Here is a 22,873-nt window from a genome sequence, read left to right on the forward strand (position 1 = left end):
AGGGCTTTTAAATAATATAATAAATAAAAAGAAAACAGATAGAATAGAAAAAGAATAGAGCAAGCTAGTGTTAGAGGTCTAATACAATTATTTCTATATTTATCTTTTATATTTATTCATGATAGAAAAAAAGTGTAACTATGATCAAAATTCACTGTACCTCACAGGTTGGCAGACCCTCAGTTCACAGCATTTTTATTAAAAAAACATTGAGTAGATGCTACACACATGCTCATACATTGGATAATATGGTCAAATGTATTAATGTCAAAGTTTAATTTAGTTGTACTGAAATAATGAGAAAATAAACAGCATGGATGGATTTAACGTTAAAATGCAATATTTTATTTATTAACGCAGTCTTGAGAGTCACATGACTCAACCCATGTGTGGGAAATCAACCAATCACAGCGTTTGTTTGGGTTTTCGTGATCTTCGTTACTCGGCTGCACATACAGCTGTGCCTTCCACGATTCCTGAAAAGAACAACAGTCTTGATAGAGTTTTTTTTAGGAGAACTAATTTTTACCATCAGCTGTCAGCTTATGAATTGACTGTTGAGTTTTATTTGCCTTCGCCATTAAAATGAGTTTGGCACCGCACAGCGGACCGTTTCGCGCATCGCAGCAGAGCTGTTCTGTGACTGCGCTCGATGAACCGTATGTATCCATTCTCATGTCTCTGTTAAAAGATGTAGTTCATCCAAAAATAATAACACTGTCATCATTTACTCACCTTCATGTTGTTTCAAATCTTGACTTTATTTCTCTAGTAGAGCACAAAAGGTTAGCAGAATGTTAGGAGCTGACAGTCTCTAAGCAACCATTCACGTTACTATGTAGCCAATTCACTGTTTTTAGACCCAAACGAGCTCTGAACTTTTACAGATTCACCAGCTTCAACATGAGCAGCAGTGCCAGTTCAGGAGAATCCCTGCAGGAAACAGATTCGACAATAATCTCACAGAAAGCAGATGTGAAGAATTACAGTATGATGACTCCTGCAGAGAAACTATCGCTTTGTGAGAGACGGGCTCAGTCTTTGACTGATAGTGAAGAGGTACACATGGAATAATCTTATAGCTTACCCAGAAATACATGACTCAGTCTCTAATGTTGTTCTCTCCTACTGATTTATGTAACCTTATTAGTGCACCGACATTTCGGTAAGATCCATCCATTATGAATTACATAAATCTCCCCAGGCATGTTATTATTCTCCAGTACAGAACCAAAGGTCTATTTAAAAAAGAAAAGAAAACGCTAGACACTTGCAGATCATTATTCATTATGTTTTGTTTCATTCCTCCGTTTTAAAGTTTTATGCTTGTTCGACCTTTGCAGTATGACCCCTGTATCCAAGAGCTTGTGCGTTGCCTGGCACTGAGCAGACTGGTTTATGGAAATGAGCATTTTGCAGTGGCTCAAGCTCAATCAAGACTGGCTAAAGCTTACTTGCAACACAAAGGTAAAATTATTTGATGCATTTCGAGAAATAGAAAAAATGTACAGTGAGCAATTACTTGTTACTGTTGAAAAATAAACCCTTCATTGCCTGTGCATCATGCAAATGGATTTATTAGGCAGTCATATACTGTAAACATATAAAAATGTAACATGTTAATTACCTCCTAACAAACTTTTTACCTCTTGTTTTCCAGGTTGGGCACATCAGGCACAAGAACATGCTTCTCAAGCACATGAAGTACTCCGTTCCAGTCAGCAGGAGGAGAGAAGGAGCCACCTCAGCTGCCTTCTTACCATACATCAGACTCTTGGAAATGCTGCTCTACTACTTGGAAAATATCCTTGTTTCCATAAACATCTAATGCAATCATTTTTAAGTGCATCTTAAGTGTTTCAATCTTTTATAGAGACACTATATCTTTTTCTGTCTATGGCATTGTTAAATTTAGCGATGTAGTAAAAATTGCTAATTCATCATACAAACCTTGTTGTTTCAGATGATGGAATAAAAACCTTAATATGTTTCTTCACTTAACCATGTGAACTTTAGCAGAGGCCGAGTCAAGCTTTCAGAAGGCAGAGATAGTCGTGGGAGACCTTGTTGTGCAAGAAGCCATGGGGAAAGAGGAAAGAGTGGACATTGAGTATGAAATATTTACAAATTTAGCAAGGTATGGGACCATTTTAATCGTAATTGTTGTTATGGTTGACTGTAATGGACTAACAAGAGATCTAATCTTATATTAGATGGCTACTAAATGAATCACTGCCCCTCTTTGTCTTCCTTTTAAAAAACAACCCGGAATAAATGTTTAGGTCTGGATCTAGGAGGAAAGAGATCCCTTTTGTAATTACTCTTAGAAACATCTCAATCTATTTTCCCAGTCTTCTTATTATATAATAAACACATGCACTTGTCTACAGGCTTAAACTATGATGTGGTAACCAAGTCCACACTGATAATCATCACACAAAGCACTGCTGTGAATCACACGCCGTGGTCTATTTATTTCTTTTGGCTTCTGCAGTTTCAAATATCAGGTTCAGGTTTAAATCCATGTTTTTCCTGGCATGACTCCGAGCTGACACTGATGCATTGTAAGTAAGGATACACTTTCATATATGCATCAAAATTTGTTGTTATGCTACAGTTAGATAATTCAGTTATTTTTTGAAGGGCCCAAGCTAAAGAATAATTATATGAACCTCTGGAATTTCATTAGGACTGCAAGCTAATATCACCAGTACTCTTTAAAAAATATTTTTCACCACAAGGTGGTGATCCTCATCCACAAAAAAAATCCTATCAGCATTACAAACAGAAACAGAAACGTTTTTTTTTTTTGTCCTGTATAATCGTCTTAAGAGTGCGTGTAAGGCTGCAGGATATAACATTTCCACACTGCTCTTTCCAGTTTGGTCATTTAGTGCAGAGCAGAAAAGCATCTCTTTTTTCATCACTTTATTACAAATAGATAAAGCAAAGGGTTTATTTTTCATTTTAATTTGGGAGTTTGGATGTGAGAGCATTAATCAAAGATTTTTGTTTCTCAGGGGTAATAATCCTCCCACAGGAGGACTTGATTAACTTCAATAGCTTGTATTGATCCCAGTGTTTATTATGGCTGGTCTCACCAGTCTTGACTGTGACAATGAACGACTGGGGTTTGTCTGTCAGCTGTGTTCATGTTGTGAGTGAAGAACTCTCTGGGCCATCTCAGGTTTTACTATGGCTGCTCTTTGTTATGTAAGTAAGGGCATCTGTGCTAGAGAATATAAATTGCTATACAGTAAAGCTCATTAATTATATAAATAAATAACATTGTATAGTCTTTCTAATATTACGTAGGAAAATTTGAGCATTGGTAATTATTTGGTACCCTTGGCAGATTGTGTTTTCATCCGTTTGTCAGCATATCACTTTCATACTGACATGAGTCTCCTCACATATTTACATCAGCCCTGGTTGAACATTTGCTGGTTGGAATTTTTGGCCTTGACAGAATTCAGAGGTGAAGTGTACCTTTCCTTATAAAATGGATGGTTCTGGTCCTTGATTCTGATTGGTTGAGCCGCATTCGAAGCCTTTGTAAATTACACTATAAACATACACATTTGCATACTTCTGTGTGTTGCTCTGCAACCACTCTTTTTTTTGGAACAACCGCCATTTCTGAGGAGCTACATTGTTTGGTGGAAGAATACTGTTTTTATTTATATCATTACACTTTATTTTCTCTGTTTTTTTTCTGTGAAAATTTAGTGCGTATATGGAATAACTGTTTTATAAAAGCAATAAGCCCCGTGAAGCCGTGGTTTACAGTTAATTTATAACAGCTAAGAGGGTTTTACAATGCCTCTTAGCTGTTATAAATTGACTGTAAACCAAGGCTTCTTGGGGCTTATTGCTTTATTTTGTCATTTCACACACTAAGCCTGTGAGCCAACAAAGCTTAAATGTTCAAGGGTTTAATTTTTCCTGTGTTAAATCATCCATCCACTTAACATTCATTTGATGGCTGATAGGAAATCTGGGTCTTGATGAAAACTGTTTTAAAAGGATAGTTCACCATCTATTACTTTATTCTGCAGAACACAAAATAAAAAAGTTAACCTAACTTAAAAAAATGTGACCCAACTAATAACTGGCGGCTTTTAAAATATATTTTAAAAATACTTTTGATTGAATTTAAAAATACTTCTCAAGGAAGTTGAAGATTGTTTACCATTTAGCAATTCTTTTTGCAAGTTGGATTTTTTTTTACAGTGTATTTTGCAGAAACAACTGTTTTTGCCCAAATAACAAAAGTGAAAGGGGTCCAAAATATTAACATTAATTGAATGTATGAAACGTATTGTCAGAATGAAAATTTTTGAGTGAGCTATCCCTTTAAATCATTGCTCTGTGGTTACTTTGGTAATGTTATAAATTAGTTGAGCTAACTTTGCTGGAGACTTAACTTGAAATGCTTTTATGCCAGTATGAAGTAATCAAAGTGTTTGCTTTCATTTTTTTTAAGGCGACAATGTCTTTTCTGTTGCTCTGTATCTCTAGTTATCCCTAATATTGCCTGGCACTGCTCTCTATCAAGCTTGAAATCTTTCATACACAGTCTACGTCAGTATTGGGCTGGTAACAATTACTAATTAGAAGGCTTGGGGGACTACTTGACAGTTTATATAAAACTCCCTCATTGCATTACGTCCCTGCATAACGGACATTAAATCAGATTTCTCCATGCAGATTATATCTCTCCTCCCACAGAGGATGCCTGAGAGGACGGCTGGTATTACGTTAGCACTGTGTGGCATAATACAGGATGTGTTTAGGTTTGTGTACCCAGGCAGCGCGGCAGTAGAGTTGGCACATACACGCTGCCCCTAAAAGGACACTCAGAGTCTGGAATTTCTGATGCAGCCTTGAAAAATTACCAGGGTGCTCCAGCGTACACACAGACTACTATGAGAAAACCTTGGTGGAGTCGTGCTTAAAATCTTTGCCATTTTCCAAATGTCGCCCTTGAGCATTTTTCCCTGATTGCAGTAAATAATTGGACATTCAGATTAAAAGCTTTTTGATTTCATTTGAATAAATTGTATGTTCCAATCCTAAAATATACACCACAGATTGAAGATAAGACATGTTTACAGCTCCATCATCATCAGCTTATGTAGATATGCATGAATTCTTACAAATGATGTGTAATGTCAACCATCTATGTTGAAAATCCACTTGCTATTTTAGAGGTGCACTGTGGAAATCCACTAATCAAGCTTTAACCTTTGTTTGTGATTTAAGGTAGCTTTATATTTATGGGGCAAGGATGCTGCATGAGCAGGCCAATCCCTCTGAGAGGGGAAATTGAGTTTGGGATCCATTAGAGTGGATGAATCAGAAGGACTCAAGGCTTTTAGCAAGATGGATTGGTGAAGCATGGGATCTCCCTGTGTTGATGCATGTCTCCATAAAGAGTACTGCTACACACCTGCACACATCAGAGAGTTACATCCTGGTAAATTCATGGACAGTGAGATTTAAAATTCTGATACCAAACTGATTATACATTTATTATTATTTATATTTAACCATGGTAATTAATGTTTTTAAAGATTTTAAACTATTTAAAACAATATGAATTAACAAAGTTTATTTTATTTTATTATTATTATTATAAATTTTATTCAGCAAGCATGCCTTAAATTGATCAAAAGTGACAGTAAAGACAAAAGATTTCAGATAATTCTGACTTCTGACTTCATATTCATCAAATAATCCAGGGGGGGGGGGGGGAATTATCACAGTTTCCGTAAACATTTAAACAGCACAACTTTTTTAACTGTGATAATAATAAGAAATGTTTGGTAAGCCCCAAATCAGCATATTAGAATGATTTCTGAAGGGTCATGTGACACTGAGGACTGGAGTAATGGTTGCTGAAAATTCAGCCTTGTCACCACAGGAATAAATAACATTTTAAAATATGTTAAAATGCAAAGCAGTTTTTTGTTGTATTAAACTTTTTATAGAATAGAATTTTCTGTACATAATTTCTTCACAGTTTGCAGACAGTGCAAAATGTGCATTGTTCAGGAGTGAGACTAGATGCCTCAATATTGAGAGAGGAGAATCCAGCCTAATAAAGACATGAGCTCTTGTGTATTGAGTTCAGAGCTGCAGGGCATGTTCGGATTTGCTGCACTCTACATCTTAATAAAACAAGATCATTGAAGGTTCAGAGCTGGTGCCGCCGTTCTGTGCAATAAATAGCAGTTCTTCCAGTTTTTAACCAGTTTGCATGAACAGAGTTTTCTTGACCTTCTTCCTTTCATTGTTCTGGGATTTTTGCTCATGCCTGGCATTACAAACGAGTTATTCTTATTGATGGCATGCATAAGCGAGGTCAACAGTGTGCTGTATGTGACATTGTGGATTGATTTCATGATAAATGACGTCTTTGTGTCTGTTTTGTTTTCTACAGGGTGTACCAGCGGCAGGGAAAGCCTGAGAAGGCCCTCAGTCAGTGTGAAAGAGCCTTGGAGCTGTTTCAGAAAGGAGCTCAGCTCAGTCGGATCTGCTGTGTTTACAGAAACATGGCGGCCATTGAACAGGCACAGGGACATCTGGATAGAGCCATTGAGCATCTCCTTCTGGTAAACAGCGCAGGGATTATTCCTGTCCCTCAGAGAATGACACTGTACTGAACTCATATTTAAGCAGATGAATTAGATGGGCAACCTAATGCAGAGGTGTCAAACCCATTTTTATAATCACCTCAATACTGCTTTAATCACCAATATTGGGGTAAAAAAGGAAGCATATGTAATTTACTAATATCAATCAAGACTAATGTCCATCAGAGAGCATTTGTGGATGAATATGGCACTAAGACTTTTATGCACCATATCAATGACCCTGCTCTGTTCGGCTATGTGGCTGAGTTGCTATATATATATATATACACACACACACTCACCGGCCACTTTATTAGGTACACCTGTTCGATTGCTTGGTAACACACTGCTGTGACATTCAGATTGTAGGGTAAGAATTTGGCGTAAAGAGCATGAAAGGATGGATCTATCCTGCTTTGTCTCAACGGTTCAGGCTGCTGGTGGTGGTGTCATGGTGTGGGGGATATTTTCTTGGCACACTTTTGGTCCCTTAGTATCAATTGAGCATTGTTTAAACGCCACAGCCTACCTGAATATTGTTGCTGACCATCTCCATCCCTTTATGACTATTGTGTACCCATCTTCTGATGGATACCTCCAGCAGGATAATACACCATCTCACAAAACTCGAATCATCTCAGTTTGTTGAACATGACAATGAGTTCACTTTACTCCAATGACCTCCACAGTCACCAGATCTCAACCCAGCTTTGGGTTCACATATTTAGTTGTGAATCCCTTGCATGCAATCACAGCAGTTACTCTGCCACCCATAGACATCACCAGACTCTTGGGTTTCATCCATTGAGATGCTTTCCCAGCCTTTAATCCAGCCATTTTCAACTGTTGATTTCTTTGGAGGGTTTCTGCTTTTAGTCTTCTCTTTAGCTTGTTAATTCAGGTTCAATAGGATTTAAATTTGAGCACCAAATGAATTTGTGATGATCTTGTGTCTTGTGACGGTGAAGACTGGAGTAATGGCTGCTGAAAATGTCCATTTGCTATTAAAGGAATTACTTAAAATATATTAAAATAATAAACGGTTATTTTAAATTGTAATAATATTTCACAATATTAATGTTTTTAATCAAATAAATGCAGCCTTCCAGTGTAAAATATTTCGAAACCATTAAACTGTCATAAGGACCCCGAACTTTGGAACAGTAGTGCATGAAATTAGTAATTAGGAAATATTAATCAAATGATAATATTGACAAAGAAGATAGGCTTGATAATGTCATAATAGTACAATAAATGAACAGGAATATTTGTATTATTTTTTCTAAAAATCATCACATAGGTCAGACTGAATTCCTCCACAAGCTATATTTTGCCCATGGGTTATGTTTTTTTTGACATAATTTTTTTCTAATGGTTTTTAAAACTGGACCGCAGCGTTATTTAAAGCCAGGAACTATTGATAATATTTCCCCGTGTTTGAGGGTGGGTGTGATATGTGATATATCTGTCTTTAACTATCTGCGTCTCTCACTCCCTCTTCTGCAGGCTCATTCCATAGCTCTTCGTCAGAGTCCTGGGGGTCTGGAGGGGGCCCAGATCGCACACAGCTTGGCTCTGGCCTACTCTTCCACTTCAGAGCCTCATCACAACGGTGACCGACTGCATTCACAATAGGATTTAATTAGGCCCCGAGCATCACACAGAAATGATGAGATGTGTTATGAAGTCAATATTAGTATAAAAAAAAATGACCAGAAGGCGTCCTGTGATTTAGATGACTTAGATCTGATCCAGCATTTCAAGTTAGCCATTGGAGTGAATGGTGTTTCGCAGACTATACATTAGGAGAGCTTTATGTTAGCTGCCCTGCATAACAAGCAGTAAAGTCTTGAAGGTGACCTCCATCTAATCAAATGAAAAATATGACAATGTCTTGGAATAGCTCTTTAAGAAGTGGAGGACTCGTATTATGTAAAAAGGCATTAGATAAAACTAAAGAAGTGTGATTATGTTCATCTCTTTTCCTGTTTCAGTAGATTCAGCAGCACACTTTTTTGAGCAGAGTATAAGTGTATATAGAAGTGCACTAGGCCCACAGGACACACTCACCCTATCTGCTCAAGATGACTTCAGTCATTTCCTCCTACTCACAGGACAACAGGAGGTCAGCTTCAAACTCTTCTGGATATGGTGTATATTATGGAATAGATGTGGATCTTTATATATATATATATATATATATATATATATATATATATATATATATATATATATATATATATATATGAAGAGTTCAGATGCAAAAACCTCTAAATGCCATCTGAAATTTTCATCTAAAATTAGGATTTTTATCAAGCTCCTATGCTTAGGTTGAGTCATTTTACTTCAATGGCAATGTGCAGGTCCTTTTCCAGGCTATTAAAGTGAAATAACTGAACATAAATATAGCAGCCTGAAAAAATTCCTAATTTTAGATACAAATTTCAGATGGCATTTAGAGGTTTTTGCATCTGAACTCTTCATATATATATATATATATACATATATACATATACCTTATTTTTGGACTATATGTCGCACCTGAGTATAAGTCGCATCAGTCCAAAAATACGTCATGACGAGGAAAAAAACATATAAGTCGCACCTGACTATAAGTCGCAGGACCAGACAAATTATGGAAAAAAGTGCGACTTACAGTACGGAAAATACGGTACATACACATATATTATAGTAACATAGTTACCTTTGCATCAAATCAGCATATCTGAATGATTTCTGAAGGATCATGAGACACTGAAGACATCACAGGAATATATGAAATTTTACAATATATTCCAATAGAAAAGTTATTTTACATTTTTATAATATTTTTAAATATTACAGATTTTACTGTATTGATCAGATAAATACATCTTTAGTGAGCATAAAATACTTTCAAAAACATTTCATCTTACCAACCCCAAACTTTTCAACAGCAGTATATATTAAGGATGTAGTATATAACTTTATATTAATTAAATATTAAGGATGTAGTATATAACTTGATCTAGATGTGGTGACCAAATGTAAATGCTATAGCACTGATCATTTAAAAACCTTTTTAATTGACCATTGTTGGAGGATATATCTAGGATGATTATGGTTCTAAAGTTGGGGTTATTTCTTATACTCTGTTTTTGTGTTTTAGAGATGTGCTGAGATCCAAAGAGAGTCTCTAGCCTATAAGAAGAGAACGTTTGGTGAGCTGAGTGCAGAGGTGGCAGAAGCGCTGCAGCTGATTGGTGGAGTGGAGATGACACAGGGTCAGATGAGACACTCCCACAGGACCCTCAAGAAGGTGAACCAAATATAATGCAAGATCACTTAGCTGTAGGAGAGGCTGTTAGCCATTAATGGATATATATACATACATGTATATATGTATATGTGACCCTGGACTACAAAAGCAGTCTCAAGTCGCTGGGGTATATTTTTAGCAATAGCCGAAAAACATTGTATGGGTGAAAATTATCTATTTTCGATATATCGATAAAAATCATTAGGATATTAAGTATAGATCATGTTCCACAAGGATATGTTGTAAATTTCCTACTGTAAGCTCAAATTTAGATCTGCAACCAATCAACAATTAATGGATAGAACCAAGTTCCTTTTTCCTTCTTTATTCGGTACGTCACAATATGAAAAACAAGATTTGTTGCCACTTCCATTACATCTCAACTTTAATACACATGACCGGTTTGCTTCTGCAGTTTGCACAAAAAGATCTGAACAGCTATCTCGATCAAAGTCTCTGAGGACTGTACTGGATGTCCACAGAGTTTTGCTCTAATCTTGGAGTGTAGCAGGAATTATATTTTGCCTCAGAGGGGATGCATCTTCGTGTACAAAAAAAAAAAAAAAACATTCCAAGGGAAAACATTGTGTTCTTGGTCCTTCTGGATGCAGTTTTCATAGCCGGGGTGCATTCTAGCATTCTAAAATGATGTCTTTTTAACTTTTACGTATGGAGTAGACATGTTACTTTGGACAGTCTGTTTGTTTTGGTAATTTGTTCTCTATTTAAAGCTGGACTGTTTTTGGACTGGACAGTGTTATTCTTCATGTACTGGACAGCTCATTTCTCCCTCGACGTCCTCCTCAAGGAGTCATGCCACACTTTGATTGGCAACATTATTTATTCTCTTTTGTGTCATCTGATGCAGTCATAGGCTCTGAAAACATTATCTCTTTTATTTACATTCCAAACGTCTTTTGTATGTCCTAAATATGCAAATGGATTTGACATTTTTATGTGGTCAGACTGAAACCCTGACTGTTTATCTTTGGTAACCCATTCCCTCTGGTCTGTAAATGAGCACTGTTGCTATGTTTCTTTGTTGTCGTATCGAAGGGGCTTGTGAATCAGTGCTCCCACACTCTGCACGTCCTCAGGATACTAACCTTTCCACATTACCTCTGACAGTTTCGAGCAACTCATATCATGTTCTTTCTCCTGTAATCATGACAGCAGCTGCATTTGCTGCAGAGCAACACACTCCCAGTTTAGACGTTGGCCTAATGCCAGGGTTTTGTGGTTAAAACAGAAACAGGGATTTAAATAACCAATAAAAGTTTTATATGGGTTTTGTATATTGGGTTTGTTTCTTGTATTAAACAAAGTTTTGTTTGGTCTTTTAGAGGCATGTGTAGTCCAGGGTTTTATAATAGACACACACACTTAAGAGCAACGCTGTGACTGTTTTCCCGTTGAAGTGGGCCCCATGACATCACTTTTGCCTTTGGAAAGTGATGAAAACATGGACTGAAACTTCTCAGTCGTAAAGGAAACTTTGAACAGTACTTTCCTTTGTTGTTTTTTGGAAAGACTGCCGCCATGTCGTCATTTCGAGTGTTTTTTTTCCTCAAACCATTGCTGTTTTGAAGATGTTGTTGAGTGAATGAGAGAGGGTTTATTTGAGGAAGTGAAGCGGCTTGGCCAGGTATGCTGTTATATGTGGGTGCCAAAGGCACTCCTCCTCTCTACTATGTCTGTGAAATCAGAGTCATGCTGTCCACTACCTCAAGCCCCACAGAGCAGTAAAGGTTACTGAGTTTTAAAATGTAAGAGTTATAAATGGATTTTATATACATATATTTTAGTTTCACATTCACAGGCTGTTTTTTTTACTTTATCATACCTTAACCAGCTCTTTATTGTTCACCAAGCTTTTCAATCTTTTGTAAAAATGATGAGAACGATCATAATTTTCAAAATCCAATTTTCATGGATGAACTGCTCAGGAAGTCTGTTGATAGTCCAGTGTTTGATTGCATTTTCTGTATTTGGCCATAATTCACAACCATTTGGGTTGTTTATGCATAATGTGTCAACAATGTGTCATTTAGATAAAAAATTATATGAAGGTATAAAGTCCTGCAACTGGTCACCATTTCTTTTTATTAAAAAATGGTTCTGCGATTGACAAATTAACAACTTAAAAGTACAAATATTCCTCATATGAAGCCTTATAGTGCTATAAGCCTTAAAAACAGCACAAATGTATATAATTTATAATAAATACATGATCATATTTTTATTATATATATATATATATATATATATATATATATAAAAATTATTAATTAAAATAACTAAATTTATTTAAAATATTTAACAGGTTGTATATATATATATATATATATATATATATATATATATATATATAAATTATTAATTAAAATAACTAAATTTATTTAAAATATTTAACAGGTTGTATATATATATATATATATATATATATATATATATATATATAAATTATTAATTAAAATAACTAAATAATTTTATTTTATATATATATACAACCTGTTAAATATTTTAAATAAATTATTTAGTTATTTTAATTGTAGTACATAAAAAATTACTGTTTTTACTGTATTTTTGTTCACATAAATGCAGCAGGTATGAGAAAAATAATAACTTAATTTTGTGTGTATATATATATATATATATATATATATAAAATAGTTTTTAAGCACCACAGGTCATGTCAGCTTCCCAAATGTTTTGCCAACCACCCATATCTGTGTCTCTTACAGTGTCTGGATATTCAGAATATGCTGTATGGTCCTCAGCACAAGAAAACCAAAGCCACACAAAGAACTGTGGACATGCTGTCTCAGTGAGTTTCCTACTCAGTCACAATATAGCAGGAGCACAATATTTTATATTTAATGCACTCTAAAATTCTGGGATTTCACCTGAATGTAGCGTGCTAGTTAAAGTGAATATTATTTATAGATGAGGCTTTTAATGCTTGATGTTTTTTTTTATAGGTCACCAGAGATTGGTGAAGGACACAAGGACATTGGTCTTGAAACAAGGCCTCCATTCTGTGCAGTGGTATCATCTGTATCTGAGGTGACATCTAGCATGTCTAACTCATAACAGCAGTGACCAGCAGACGGATCGAATGATTGTGCCATGGACTTTCAGGGATGTTTGACCTCGTCCTATTTCACCAAGGGAAATTTGTGGATTGGAAAAAAACAAGGCAATATTTCTAGAACAACACACAAGCTCCGCTGTGTCTTTAATCTCTGTTTCTGTGTCTCAGAGTGGTTGTCAAGGTTGAAGGGCAGAGACTGTGACTACCTCTGCACTTCATGAAATGAGAACTGTCCAGCGGTGATCTAATACACCGTCACAGAGGTTTCTGCAAATACTTCCTGACTGGAAAGCTGCAGAAGAGTTTTAGAGTCATATTATTTCTGAGAATTGAGCAAAACTCGGAACATACATTTTATAAGTGTTTGTTTATTGTGTTTGCATATAAACCAATATTCAGAAAGTGAGCAGACTAGTCTTTTTCTTAAGAGTACAACAGCACACACAACACCCCTTTTATGAATTTTCAGTTAGCAAAAATGCATCTGTAATATGCAATCCCAATTCAGTCTTTGCTATGCCAGTAAAACTTACACAGCATATTGTAAATCTGTAGATGCACAAAAAGAGGTTTCACACAGTAGAGAACCCTATGAATAGATTCAGACAAAGAACAACAGGTGCTAAAAAAAACATCAAGGGATCCAGATAAATGCCTGGAAATGGTCAATGCTATTGAAAACTAAGCCTTAATAACTTGTCCTGTATCTGTTAACCTAATGTTTCCCAACGTTTTTTTGTGTTATGTAACCCAGCCTAATCAGTAAACCCGAAATGCGTTTCATTTGTATTATACTGCATATCATTTCGCCTCCTTTTTTTTAATTTTTATATCACTGTTAATAGGCACAGGAAAGTCACCATTGCAGCATCTGATGATGTTAACATGAATATCCGTTAAAGATAAATAGAAAAATAGAGGGAAATTTTAAATGCTTCCGTGTAAGCTGTCTAGCACTTATTTTTAATGTAAGATTTCTACGATCAAACCCCTCCCCCCTCACTGTTTCTGTACAGTACTAGAGCAATGAAAAATGTGTTGTCCTGTAAGAGCAGGATTGCTAGATTAGTCCTTGCTGGTCTAATGTAATTTAAGGATTAAGAGATCTCTGGGAGACAGGAAAGACAGTCAACAGTCCTAGTGCTTTTCACCTTCATTAGAACTCGACACTGACTGTGACCAAATGTAGACCACTATATAAACTCATTTCATGGGCGTGAAAAAATTCAAATTCGTTACTGAAAATATCTGTGATACTATGAATTCAGTTTTGAATAACAGACAAATAAATGGCCAGTTAAAGTGAGCACTACAATTTCTGCATACCTGTGCTTCTGTAAATATCTCTTATCTGTTCATTCCGAGCTTGTTTTTGAAATGCTGTGGAAAGCAGAAGCACAGTATGGTACTATAACAAATTCAATGATGTATATTTTTAAGAGAACTGCTACTTGAAAGTTTAAAAGAAAACTTTGTATTTCACTTTTTCGCTTAAAGTTGCACAATATGAAAATGAAGTCAAACAAAATGTCCAGACAGTTAATCTTGTTAGTTTAAGATCACACAAAAACTGAATATAAAAAGTGATTAGCTTTGTTAACACTTTAGATACTTTAAGTCCGATAAACTGCTGTTTAAACATTTGGGGTCTGGAAGATTTTACAGTGTTTTTGAAAGAAATAATTTATGCTCACCATAGCTGTATTTATTTGGTCAAAATTACAACAGTAATTTAATGAAATATTATATCAATTTAAAATTACTGTTTAAGTATATTTTAAAATGTAATTTATTCCTGATGAAAAAAGCTACATTTTCAGCAGGGATTACTCTGGTCTTCCAGTGTCACATGATCCTTCAGTATCATTATAAATGTATTTACTGTCACTTTGGATAAATTTAATACATATTTTATTTTTATTTTTTTTACTGACTTACTGACTTTTTTACTGACTTGAACAGTAGTGTATAGTCATGATGGACCATGGATTTTGGATTATGTTTTACAACACCTGATGTGATTGACATGCTATTTTGAGATATAATGTGTAATTTCACTGTTATTTCATTATGTTATCACTCTTTGGGGCTTTCAAGATAAACAGTTGCGATTCTTTTCTCATGACAGACCTTCAAGTGGGGGTCAATCATCTGTGTCTGTGGGAACTCGTTAGCACCGCCACCTCTTTGTACATCGACGGTTCCTCCACTTGCTGATGCAGAAGATCCGTTGTTTACATCCATCTGAAAAGTGAAGGATTTCTCACTAGGGCCCAGCTTGATGTGTTTTTCTGTCTTGCCAGCTTCATCGGTTGAGCTCCATTCTTGGATCGCTTCGTCGCCGGTTATCCAAGGCATTCCCTCCATTTGAATCTCCTCTTGAGAAATTTTCATGGTGTATCCTACTGCAGCTCCTCCGCCGATAGCCTGCTGGAGCTTTGGGTGGGATGAGCTTAGTGCTGCCACTATCTGCTCCTCAGATAGATCATCTCCTCCTCCTTCCAGCAATCCAGATTCCTCCAGTGTCTGGGTCACGTTAAGCTCTGCCACAATGGTCATGGTTCCATTGTCTGCAACTTGTTCTACTTTTTTAACGTCCACAGAGACATTTTCTGGAGTTTCTCTACCTTTCGTAAAAAATCCAAGCTCTTCCTTGAGGGCTCCAGATACATTGTCTTGGATTTGCTCTAATGCTCCTTTAAGCTGCTGTTCAGGGTCTAGTGAGTCCTCCCTCAGGATCTCCACTATGGACTGTTGCAGGGTAGGAGAGACATGTACCTCCTCTTCGATTATGCAGTCTTGGATATTGTCTCTCAAAAGAGAGTGTTCGTATTCAGGTGAATCTCTGTAACTGTGACCTTCAGCAGTGGGCTGTTTGAGGTCGTCTTCAAGGTAATATCGTTCATCAGACAGATCATCCACAACTCCATAATGGCTATAAGACATAAACCTTCCACCCTTCTCAGACTCTGAAATATTGTCTTCGGGAGTGAAGACGAAATACTCTTGTGAGTCTTGGCCATGTGAGAAGTAGGGTAAGCTTTCATCTCTGGAAACTTCCTGAACCTGCACAGAGCCACTGTTTCCATATTGTGAGGCTTCAGCAGAACCACTCTCACAGGGTTTCATGGTCTTGGGGTCACTCTCTAGCTCCTCGATTTGGAAGAACATTGATGAGGGATCAATATTTGGTTGTTCAGACTTAATCTCCAAAGTCTCCTCTATTTCAGTTTCACCCTCCTCGTCAGACTCCACCGGTTCTTGGATTATCTCCACATTCACCAACCTATTTTCCAAACTCTCACCTTGCAGGCCAACTCTCAGCAAGTTCTCGATCATGGCTCCAGTTGGGGTTCCTTTAATGTTCTCCAGGGTCACTTTCTTGACTCCCTTGCTGAGAAGTTCCTCCAAGGCAGAATCTTCAGACAGGTCCAGCTCCTCCTCGACTTTAGATTGTAAGACAATCTGAGTCTTGGTGGTTCCATCCTCTTGCTCTGTTTTCTCCACATGATATGTGACTTTTGAGTCAGAGGATGAGCTGACCTTAGAATCTAAACCAGCTGGTTTCATGACCTGCTGAATGATTTCCTCCATAGAAACTGCATCTAATACTTTTTCCTCACCTACAAACACTTTATGCCCTACATTTTCAGACTCTCTCTCATCTTCAGCTATTGATTCTTTCACACCCCTTCCTTCTTCTTTCATAGCTGCCTTTTTTTCATTGCTGCTGGATTTTTCTTCATCTTGTTTGACATCCATTGATTTTAGTTCATCATATATCTGACTGCTTTCTTCAGCAATGGTCCTACTCAAGTTCACAGGAGGTGATATCACTTTCACTGGCTTTGGTTTCTCTATTTTTGATGCTGTAGAGCTTGTTGTACTTTCGATTTTAGAGGGGGGATGATCAATTGAGACCTTTGAAGACTGCTGTGATACCTCTTTTCTCACAATTCTCTGATCGGTCTCCTCTCTTTTTATCTCAACAGCAGAGACTCCTGGTTTTGGGGTACTTGAAGCAGCTACCTGTGCTGCTTTGGTGAAGGAAATCATGTCCCTTCTTGAAGCAGGACTTTGGTTTGCACGATTTGATACACTGATAGGCACAATCCCGGAGGGTTCGCGAGAGTGAAACTGACTTGTAGATGAGGTTCTGAGGCTGGAAATAGGTTCCATATATTTAACATCATATCCCGAGAAGGCTTTTTGTCTTGTATCTGATCGACTTACTGAATTGACAGACACTCTTGGAGTGTAAGGATGGGTCAACCTTTTTTTATCTACAGATGTAAACAACACACAATACAGTAGAAAGATAAAAATTAGAATGATTAACATTTTACTTTCTAATATCTCTCTAAGTATGCTAAATCAATAATTATCTAATGTTTGAATAATTTAAATCAAAGTACTTCACAGTTGTTAAAAACTTTATTTCATGCTGGATGACAAATACCTATTAATCTTTCTCTTGAATGCTGATTAGACCATGTTTGAGCATGTCTGCCTTCTTCTTCCAAGAGTGCCCTGATGAACATAACAATTCCAAAGGTTAAACGAGCACATTTAAGGTCAGTCTAATTACAGTATCGTGAACAAAACCTCAGCACTTCTTTTTCACCTCTTTTGAGAATGCAATGATCACGCAAAAGCTCAAACAACATTAATGGCAACCGAAAAACCTACCAAGCCTATGAACTTCTCCTAAACAGAAACACAGTTAAGATCACTAGTTAAGATCACCAACACTCTTATCTCTCCAACTCATATCCACCATTGTGTTTAATTGGGTCCTTGAGCACTTTAAACCTACCTTGACATTGCTTAAACATGAAAAATACATTGGAGAACCAAAGCGAAGCAGACTTTGTTGAAATACAGACAGTTTTCCTATGAAAGTCCCCTGGGATTCCTCTGAAAGACTAAACTAAAAATAACTGCCACAATGGACCCTGTCTGTTTTCATCATGGAACACGGTGTGCAGTTTTAAACAGACAATGGAAAGACACTTCTACATCATGTTTCCGTAGTATCCAAAATACTTCAAGGGACCAACCAAACTTTTGACTCTAAGAATAAATGGTGGTTGACAAATGATATTTTACAAATACAACCAGTAGTGGTGGATCTGCAACATTTAATCTATTGTTGTGTGGCTTCATTTAATAACTGCACGTGCTAATCTTCCATGTGCATTAGCTAATGCATCAGGTGGCTTTACAATTGAATAAAAATCATAAATCTGCTTCAGTGTTAAATGTACAGTTATTAGGTCATAAAAACAGATGAGTTAACCAGTCTAAAAGGGAAAGAGGGGTGGGGCTGTACACAGACTTTCCAAATGGGCAGCCGTTAGTTGCTCTGTTGCTGCAGAGACTAAAAATACTTCCATGAGGCTCATGTCGTGGATGGTGTCAAACTTGACTACTCAAATCTCTAAACAGACTACAGTGAAATGTGTATATTCACATAACTGCATGGAGAAAGTTTTAGATACCCCACATGTTTAGAATAGCAGAATAAGGGGTCATCCACACAGAATGCTTTTATTTTTCATTTACAGATTTGTGACATGGAAAGTGGAATGGAATATCTTTTAACTTAAGCACCATATCATACACGAGGTGCTGCATAAGATCCCAACACACTGGTCAAATTTGTCCAGCTAGTGCATGTTAAGATAGAAATAAATAAGAAAATCAGAGGATTGGAATGTAAAAAAAAAAAATTCTTTGTGAACGACACCTGTGAATGAAATACAAACAGAAGACATTTTAATAACTTTCAAACACCCTTGCACTAGTCCTTAGAGCTGCCATGCCAGCTAAAATCGATGAAGCAGAAGTAATTTTTGTATTAATATTTAACGTCACCACCAAAAGAATGTGGGAGGAGACTCATTTTAAGGGCACACATACAGGTCATTCATCCCTACACTTGAACTGACATCCGACCAGAGAGAGTACTTCAGCAAATATGAGTTTGAGGGAACTTTAAAAACTGGATGGATAAAATGAAGGTTTTAGTAGAAGACCTCTGGAATCAATGAACGAGTACGAATTATCAGAAAAAGAAATGCTGATTTGTCCTGATATGGACTGTACTCAAGCCTTGTGTTGAAGGTACAACATGGTCGTTTATGGAGAAGCAGCATTTAATTGAATTTTGTAGGAGCTCTACCTGTATGCAGCTACTTCCAGAGCAAGATCCATCTTGACCTGTAAAAGATCCTGATGGTCCTTCAGCTTCTCTGAGATGGTGTTAGACAGCATTCTGCGCTCATACTCCAGTTCTTCAATGATAGCCTGTAGGACAAGAAGGTAGTTAGACTGTTTGCTCTTTTACACACACGCACACACACACACACACAAAGTTCAATATACTTAAAGATAAAAGGCTAGCGTTTTTTCTTCTTCTGAAGGAAGGAATCTTATTAGTGACTTGAAAGTCTGTGGTAATTATAAATGTAACTGGGTTAGGTTTGGAAAGGTTTTACCTTTCAATCTCAGTTACAAACAATGCTTTTTCACTAATGCACTTAGTAGTACCATTTAAACTATGAAACCTATTTTTATCCCATCTCTCTCTTTCAGAAGGGTGTCCACTTGCATCATATCGATCCAAAGTATCTATTTGGGTGCTACTGTTTGTGTAATGCACCTGTTTGAGAGCTCTTCCAACATCACCCCCTGATAAAACATTATTTATAAAAAAGTGACAGGTGTTTTTAATGATCAAAGAGTTATCTGCTTCAGGTTGCTCCAAGTCATAACACAAGGGTCTTTACAGTAAATCAACATAGTTCACAAATCAAATATACAATATGCTAAATTCAATGGTTCATAAAAGCCTTTAAATTCTCCTTTTTCTTCAGTGGCTTCACATTCTCCATCACACACTCTTGGTGATCTCAATTTGTGGCATTCATTTCACCTAATTTAAATATTAGCTACATTTGCCCTACATTAGTATTACATAGCACTTAAATCTTTTGACTTGAATAATTCTGTCAGCAAATGTTCATTATAGGGCAGCAACATTAGTCTGCTTGTTTGGTGCATATCTGTTTGTGGTGTCTGAATATTTGGCACCAAAAAGGCTAGTTGCAGTAATATGTTGAGACTGACTGACATCCTCCATGCAGCCGTTTCAATTTAGTCCACACTGACACAACACTTTACTGATGCTTACACTTCACTTCAGTAACTGCTCATTTGTCATTCTCTCTGGAAAGAGGCAATCATAGGGTAAACCATTAATGCTCAATTTTTCCAAAGCATATTGAGCTAGAGATGATAAACATGGATACTGGCAGTGCGGAAGTGCTCCTCACTTCAGCTCCTGAGGGGCTCATTCAAAAAACAGCTGTTGGGATAATGTTCATTTACATGAAGTTGATGACTGCTTGGTTTACACTATATGTCTGTTTTGTAATCTTTTATATTACACTTGGAAGAAATTTGTGGTGTTGTGATATATCCTCAAAGTCCCCTTGGCCAAGATATATATATATATATATATATATATATATATACACACACACACACACACACACACACACACACACACACACACACACACACACACACATATATATATATATATATATATATATATATATATATATATATATATATATATATATATATATATATATATATATATATATATATATTTTTTTTTTTATTATTATTATTATTATTATTATTAGAGGACCTTGTGATTGGCTTTGACACCCACCTGATACCGGCAGATTTCATCTCCGAAACTGTCTTGCATGTTTATGAGCTGCTCCTCAAGGTTCAACTGTACTTGTGTTTGTTTCTCAATTTCGTCACGCAGCCTTTTGAACTGTGCAGCACTGTCCCTCTTTTCCCTCTGAATGTCCTCCAGCCTGGCTTGGTCTGCTTTGATAGACTCTTCAATTTCCTCGACCCTCAAGCGGTACATGTCCAAAGTACCCTGCCAGCTTTCAGTGAAGTTGGCCGCATACTCCTGCACCTCTTCCATCGATACAGCTGGAGGTGCGTGACACGTTTGAGTCACAACGCGCACTGTTCGGGAGCGCACCTGGTCCCTCAGGTGGGCGATTTCCTTTCTGTGGCCATCTTCCAAAAACTTATATTCGTTTTCGAGCTCAACGAGGCGATCTTCTAACGCACTGTTGGTCTTAAGAGCATCATGGAGCTGCCTGTTGCAGGCATTCAGCTCCGTGTCGATGCCTTTGCTCGCCGAAGCCTCCTCTGAACGCATCGCTTGAATCATCTGAAGTTCCTCGCGCAGCTTCTGGCGCTCCATCTCTGCTCTGCATTTCTCGAAATTTAACCGCTCCACCAGTCTCCTCATTTCCCGTAGCTCGGACATGTGTTTGTTTTCCCATTCTCCAGACCTGTTTTTTCTGACTGAATTTATTTCACTTATCAAGCTGGTATTTTCTTCTTCTAACTGTTTTGTGCGCATTAGGTACTGGCTGAGTCTTTGGTTGAGCTCCTGCAGTTGGAGCCTGTCGCTTTCAAACGGTTCTCGCATTCGAAACATTTTCCTTTGTAATAGTGTAAATCTAATAGCGTTGCTTGACGCTTAAATGTGTTAAGCTTTTCAGGTCTTTTGTTGTCATCTGTTGTTGAAGCGCAGGGCGGAGGCAGAGTCGAACAAGTGCGGAGGATTTCAGCTGATCCCACGTCCAGTTAGCAAGTCCTACTCATAGACTGTCACTGCGGTCCTACTACGGTGACGGTTTAGCTTATGAATATTAATTACGCAACGCGAAACCCGCCCAGTGATTTGCTGAAACAAATATGCGCGAGACAGTTGAATATTAATTAGGTTATGTGACTGAACGCCTCGGAAAGCTTGCGTCAGCACGCTGTAATTAATATTCATAACTCACTCCTTAGCCGTAGTAGGTTATGAAAACTCCGTCCCGTCCGGTGAGATGTTTGAAGGAGTGCGTCTTTAGCTCTATGGTGAGATATGAGATGGCTCTCCCATGTGGAGAAAAATGGACAATGCACTCCCTTTTGTACATCCTCAGTTACACAAAGTTTCACTTTTGGTAACAGCCATACACAAGACATTTAAGATATATTACAGGTGTATGAATTGCGAAGTGGTAAACCGTTGAGGTTTAATATATTAAAGTCTCGTATCGATGGACAGTCGCGAAATTGTAGTTAAACGGTAGGAGGATTTGCGGTGTAAATATAACGAAAGTGTTGCCTAAAACGTAAACTCTTTTTCTTTGTCACACGACGTTTATGTATTTATTTATTTATTCTTACTTTGGTCCTTTCCGACAATATGTTGTGAATCCAAGTTTGGAGACAGCTAATGTACTAGCAAAACGAAGCCATGCATTTTTCATTAGGTGTTGGTCAATGTCTAGACCCCTTTAAAATAAATTACACTTACTGAATTATGAAGTGTGTTTTGGGTATATGATATTAAAGAAGTAATCAACCCATTCGAATCACGTATTTTCTAACTTCTTAAGTGAAGAAAACAAAAGTCACCACTTTAAACTCCTTTAATTGTACATTTGTCTTTTTTCTTTTTCTTTTTGTAGATTACGTTTTAACAAAATGCTAATTTAAGGTGAACTGTTCCTTTAAGAATACAAATAGTATTTTAAACTGATGAACATGGTATTAATCCATATAAATGTGCTTACAATTTCATGTAAAGTCATTATAACGTCTCATCAGTCAGATAAACCTATTATGGTCACACTTTGTTATTCAAGCAGTGTTTGAAGATGGCAGGTCATGGATTATTAAGGAGATTCCCAACAAGTCCTTGATGATTTAATGGCAGGACAATGACTCCAAAGGTAAGACAGA

General features: G+C 36.9%; 2 protein-coding genes across 2 annotated transcripts; one reads left to right on the forward strand and one right to left on the reverse strand.

The window, feature by feature from the left end:
* Positions 1-374: 374 nt before the first annotated feature.
* Positions 375-13,225, forward strand: LOC127934564 (tetratricopeptide repeat protein 23). Its single transcript, XM_052532033.1, has 11 exons — positions 375-659; positions 888-1,059; positions 1,344-1,467; positions 1,661-1,802; positions 2,012-2,137; positions 6,446-6,617; positions 8,145-8,250; positions 8,633-8,763; positions 9,787-9,936; positions 12,681-12,763; positions 12,918-13,225. The coding sequence occupies exons 1-11, from the start codon at positions 586-588 to the stop codon at positions 13,027-13,029; spliced, it is 1,392 nt and encodes a 463-aa protein (XP_052387993.1). The 5' UTR covers positions 375-585; the 3' UTR covers positions 13,030-13,225.
* A 153-nt stretch (positions 13,226-13,378) lies between these two features.
* Positions 13,379-21,745, reverse strand: LOC127934563 (synemin-like). Its single transcript, XM_052532032.1, has 4 exons — positions 20,775-21,745; positions 19,215-19,339; positions 17,490-17,560; positions 13,379-17,313 (listed from the first exon to the last, which is right to left on the reverse strand). Exons 1-4 carry the CDS (start codon positions 21,570-21,572, stop codon positions 15,107-15,109), a joined length of 3,201 nt encoding a protein of 1,066 aa, XP_052387992.1. The 5' UTR covers positions 21,573-21,745; the 3' UTR covers positions 13,379-15,106.
* Positions 21,746-22,873: the final 1,128 nt, after the last annotated feature.

This window comes from Carassius gibelio, chromosome A18 (genome assembly GCF_023724105.1).
Source record: "Carassius gibelio isolate Cgi1373 ecotype wild population from Czech Republic chromosome A18, carGib1.2-hapl.c, whole genome shotgun sequence".
Taxonomy (NCBI): Eukaryota; Metazoa; Chordata; class Actinopteri; order Cypriniformes; family Cyprinidae; genus Carassius; species Carassius gibelio.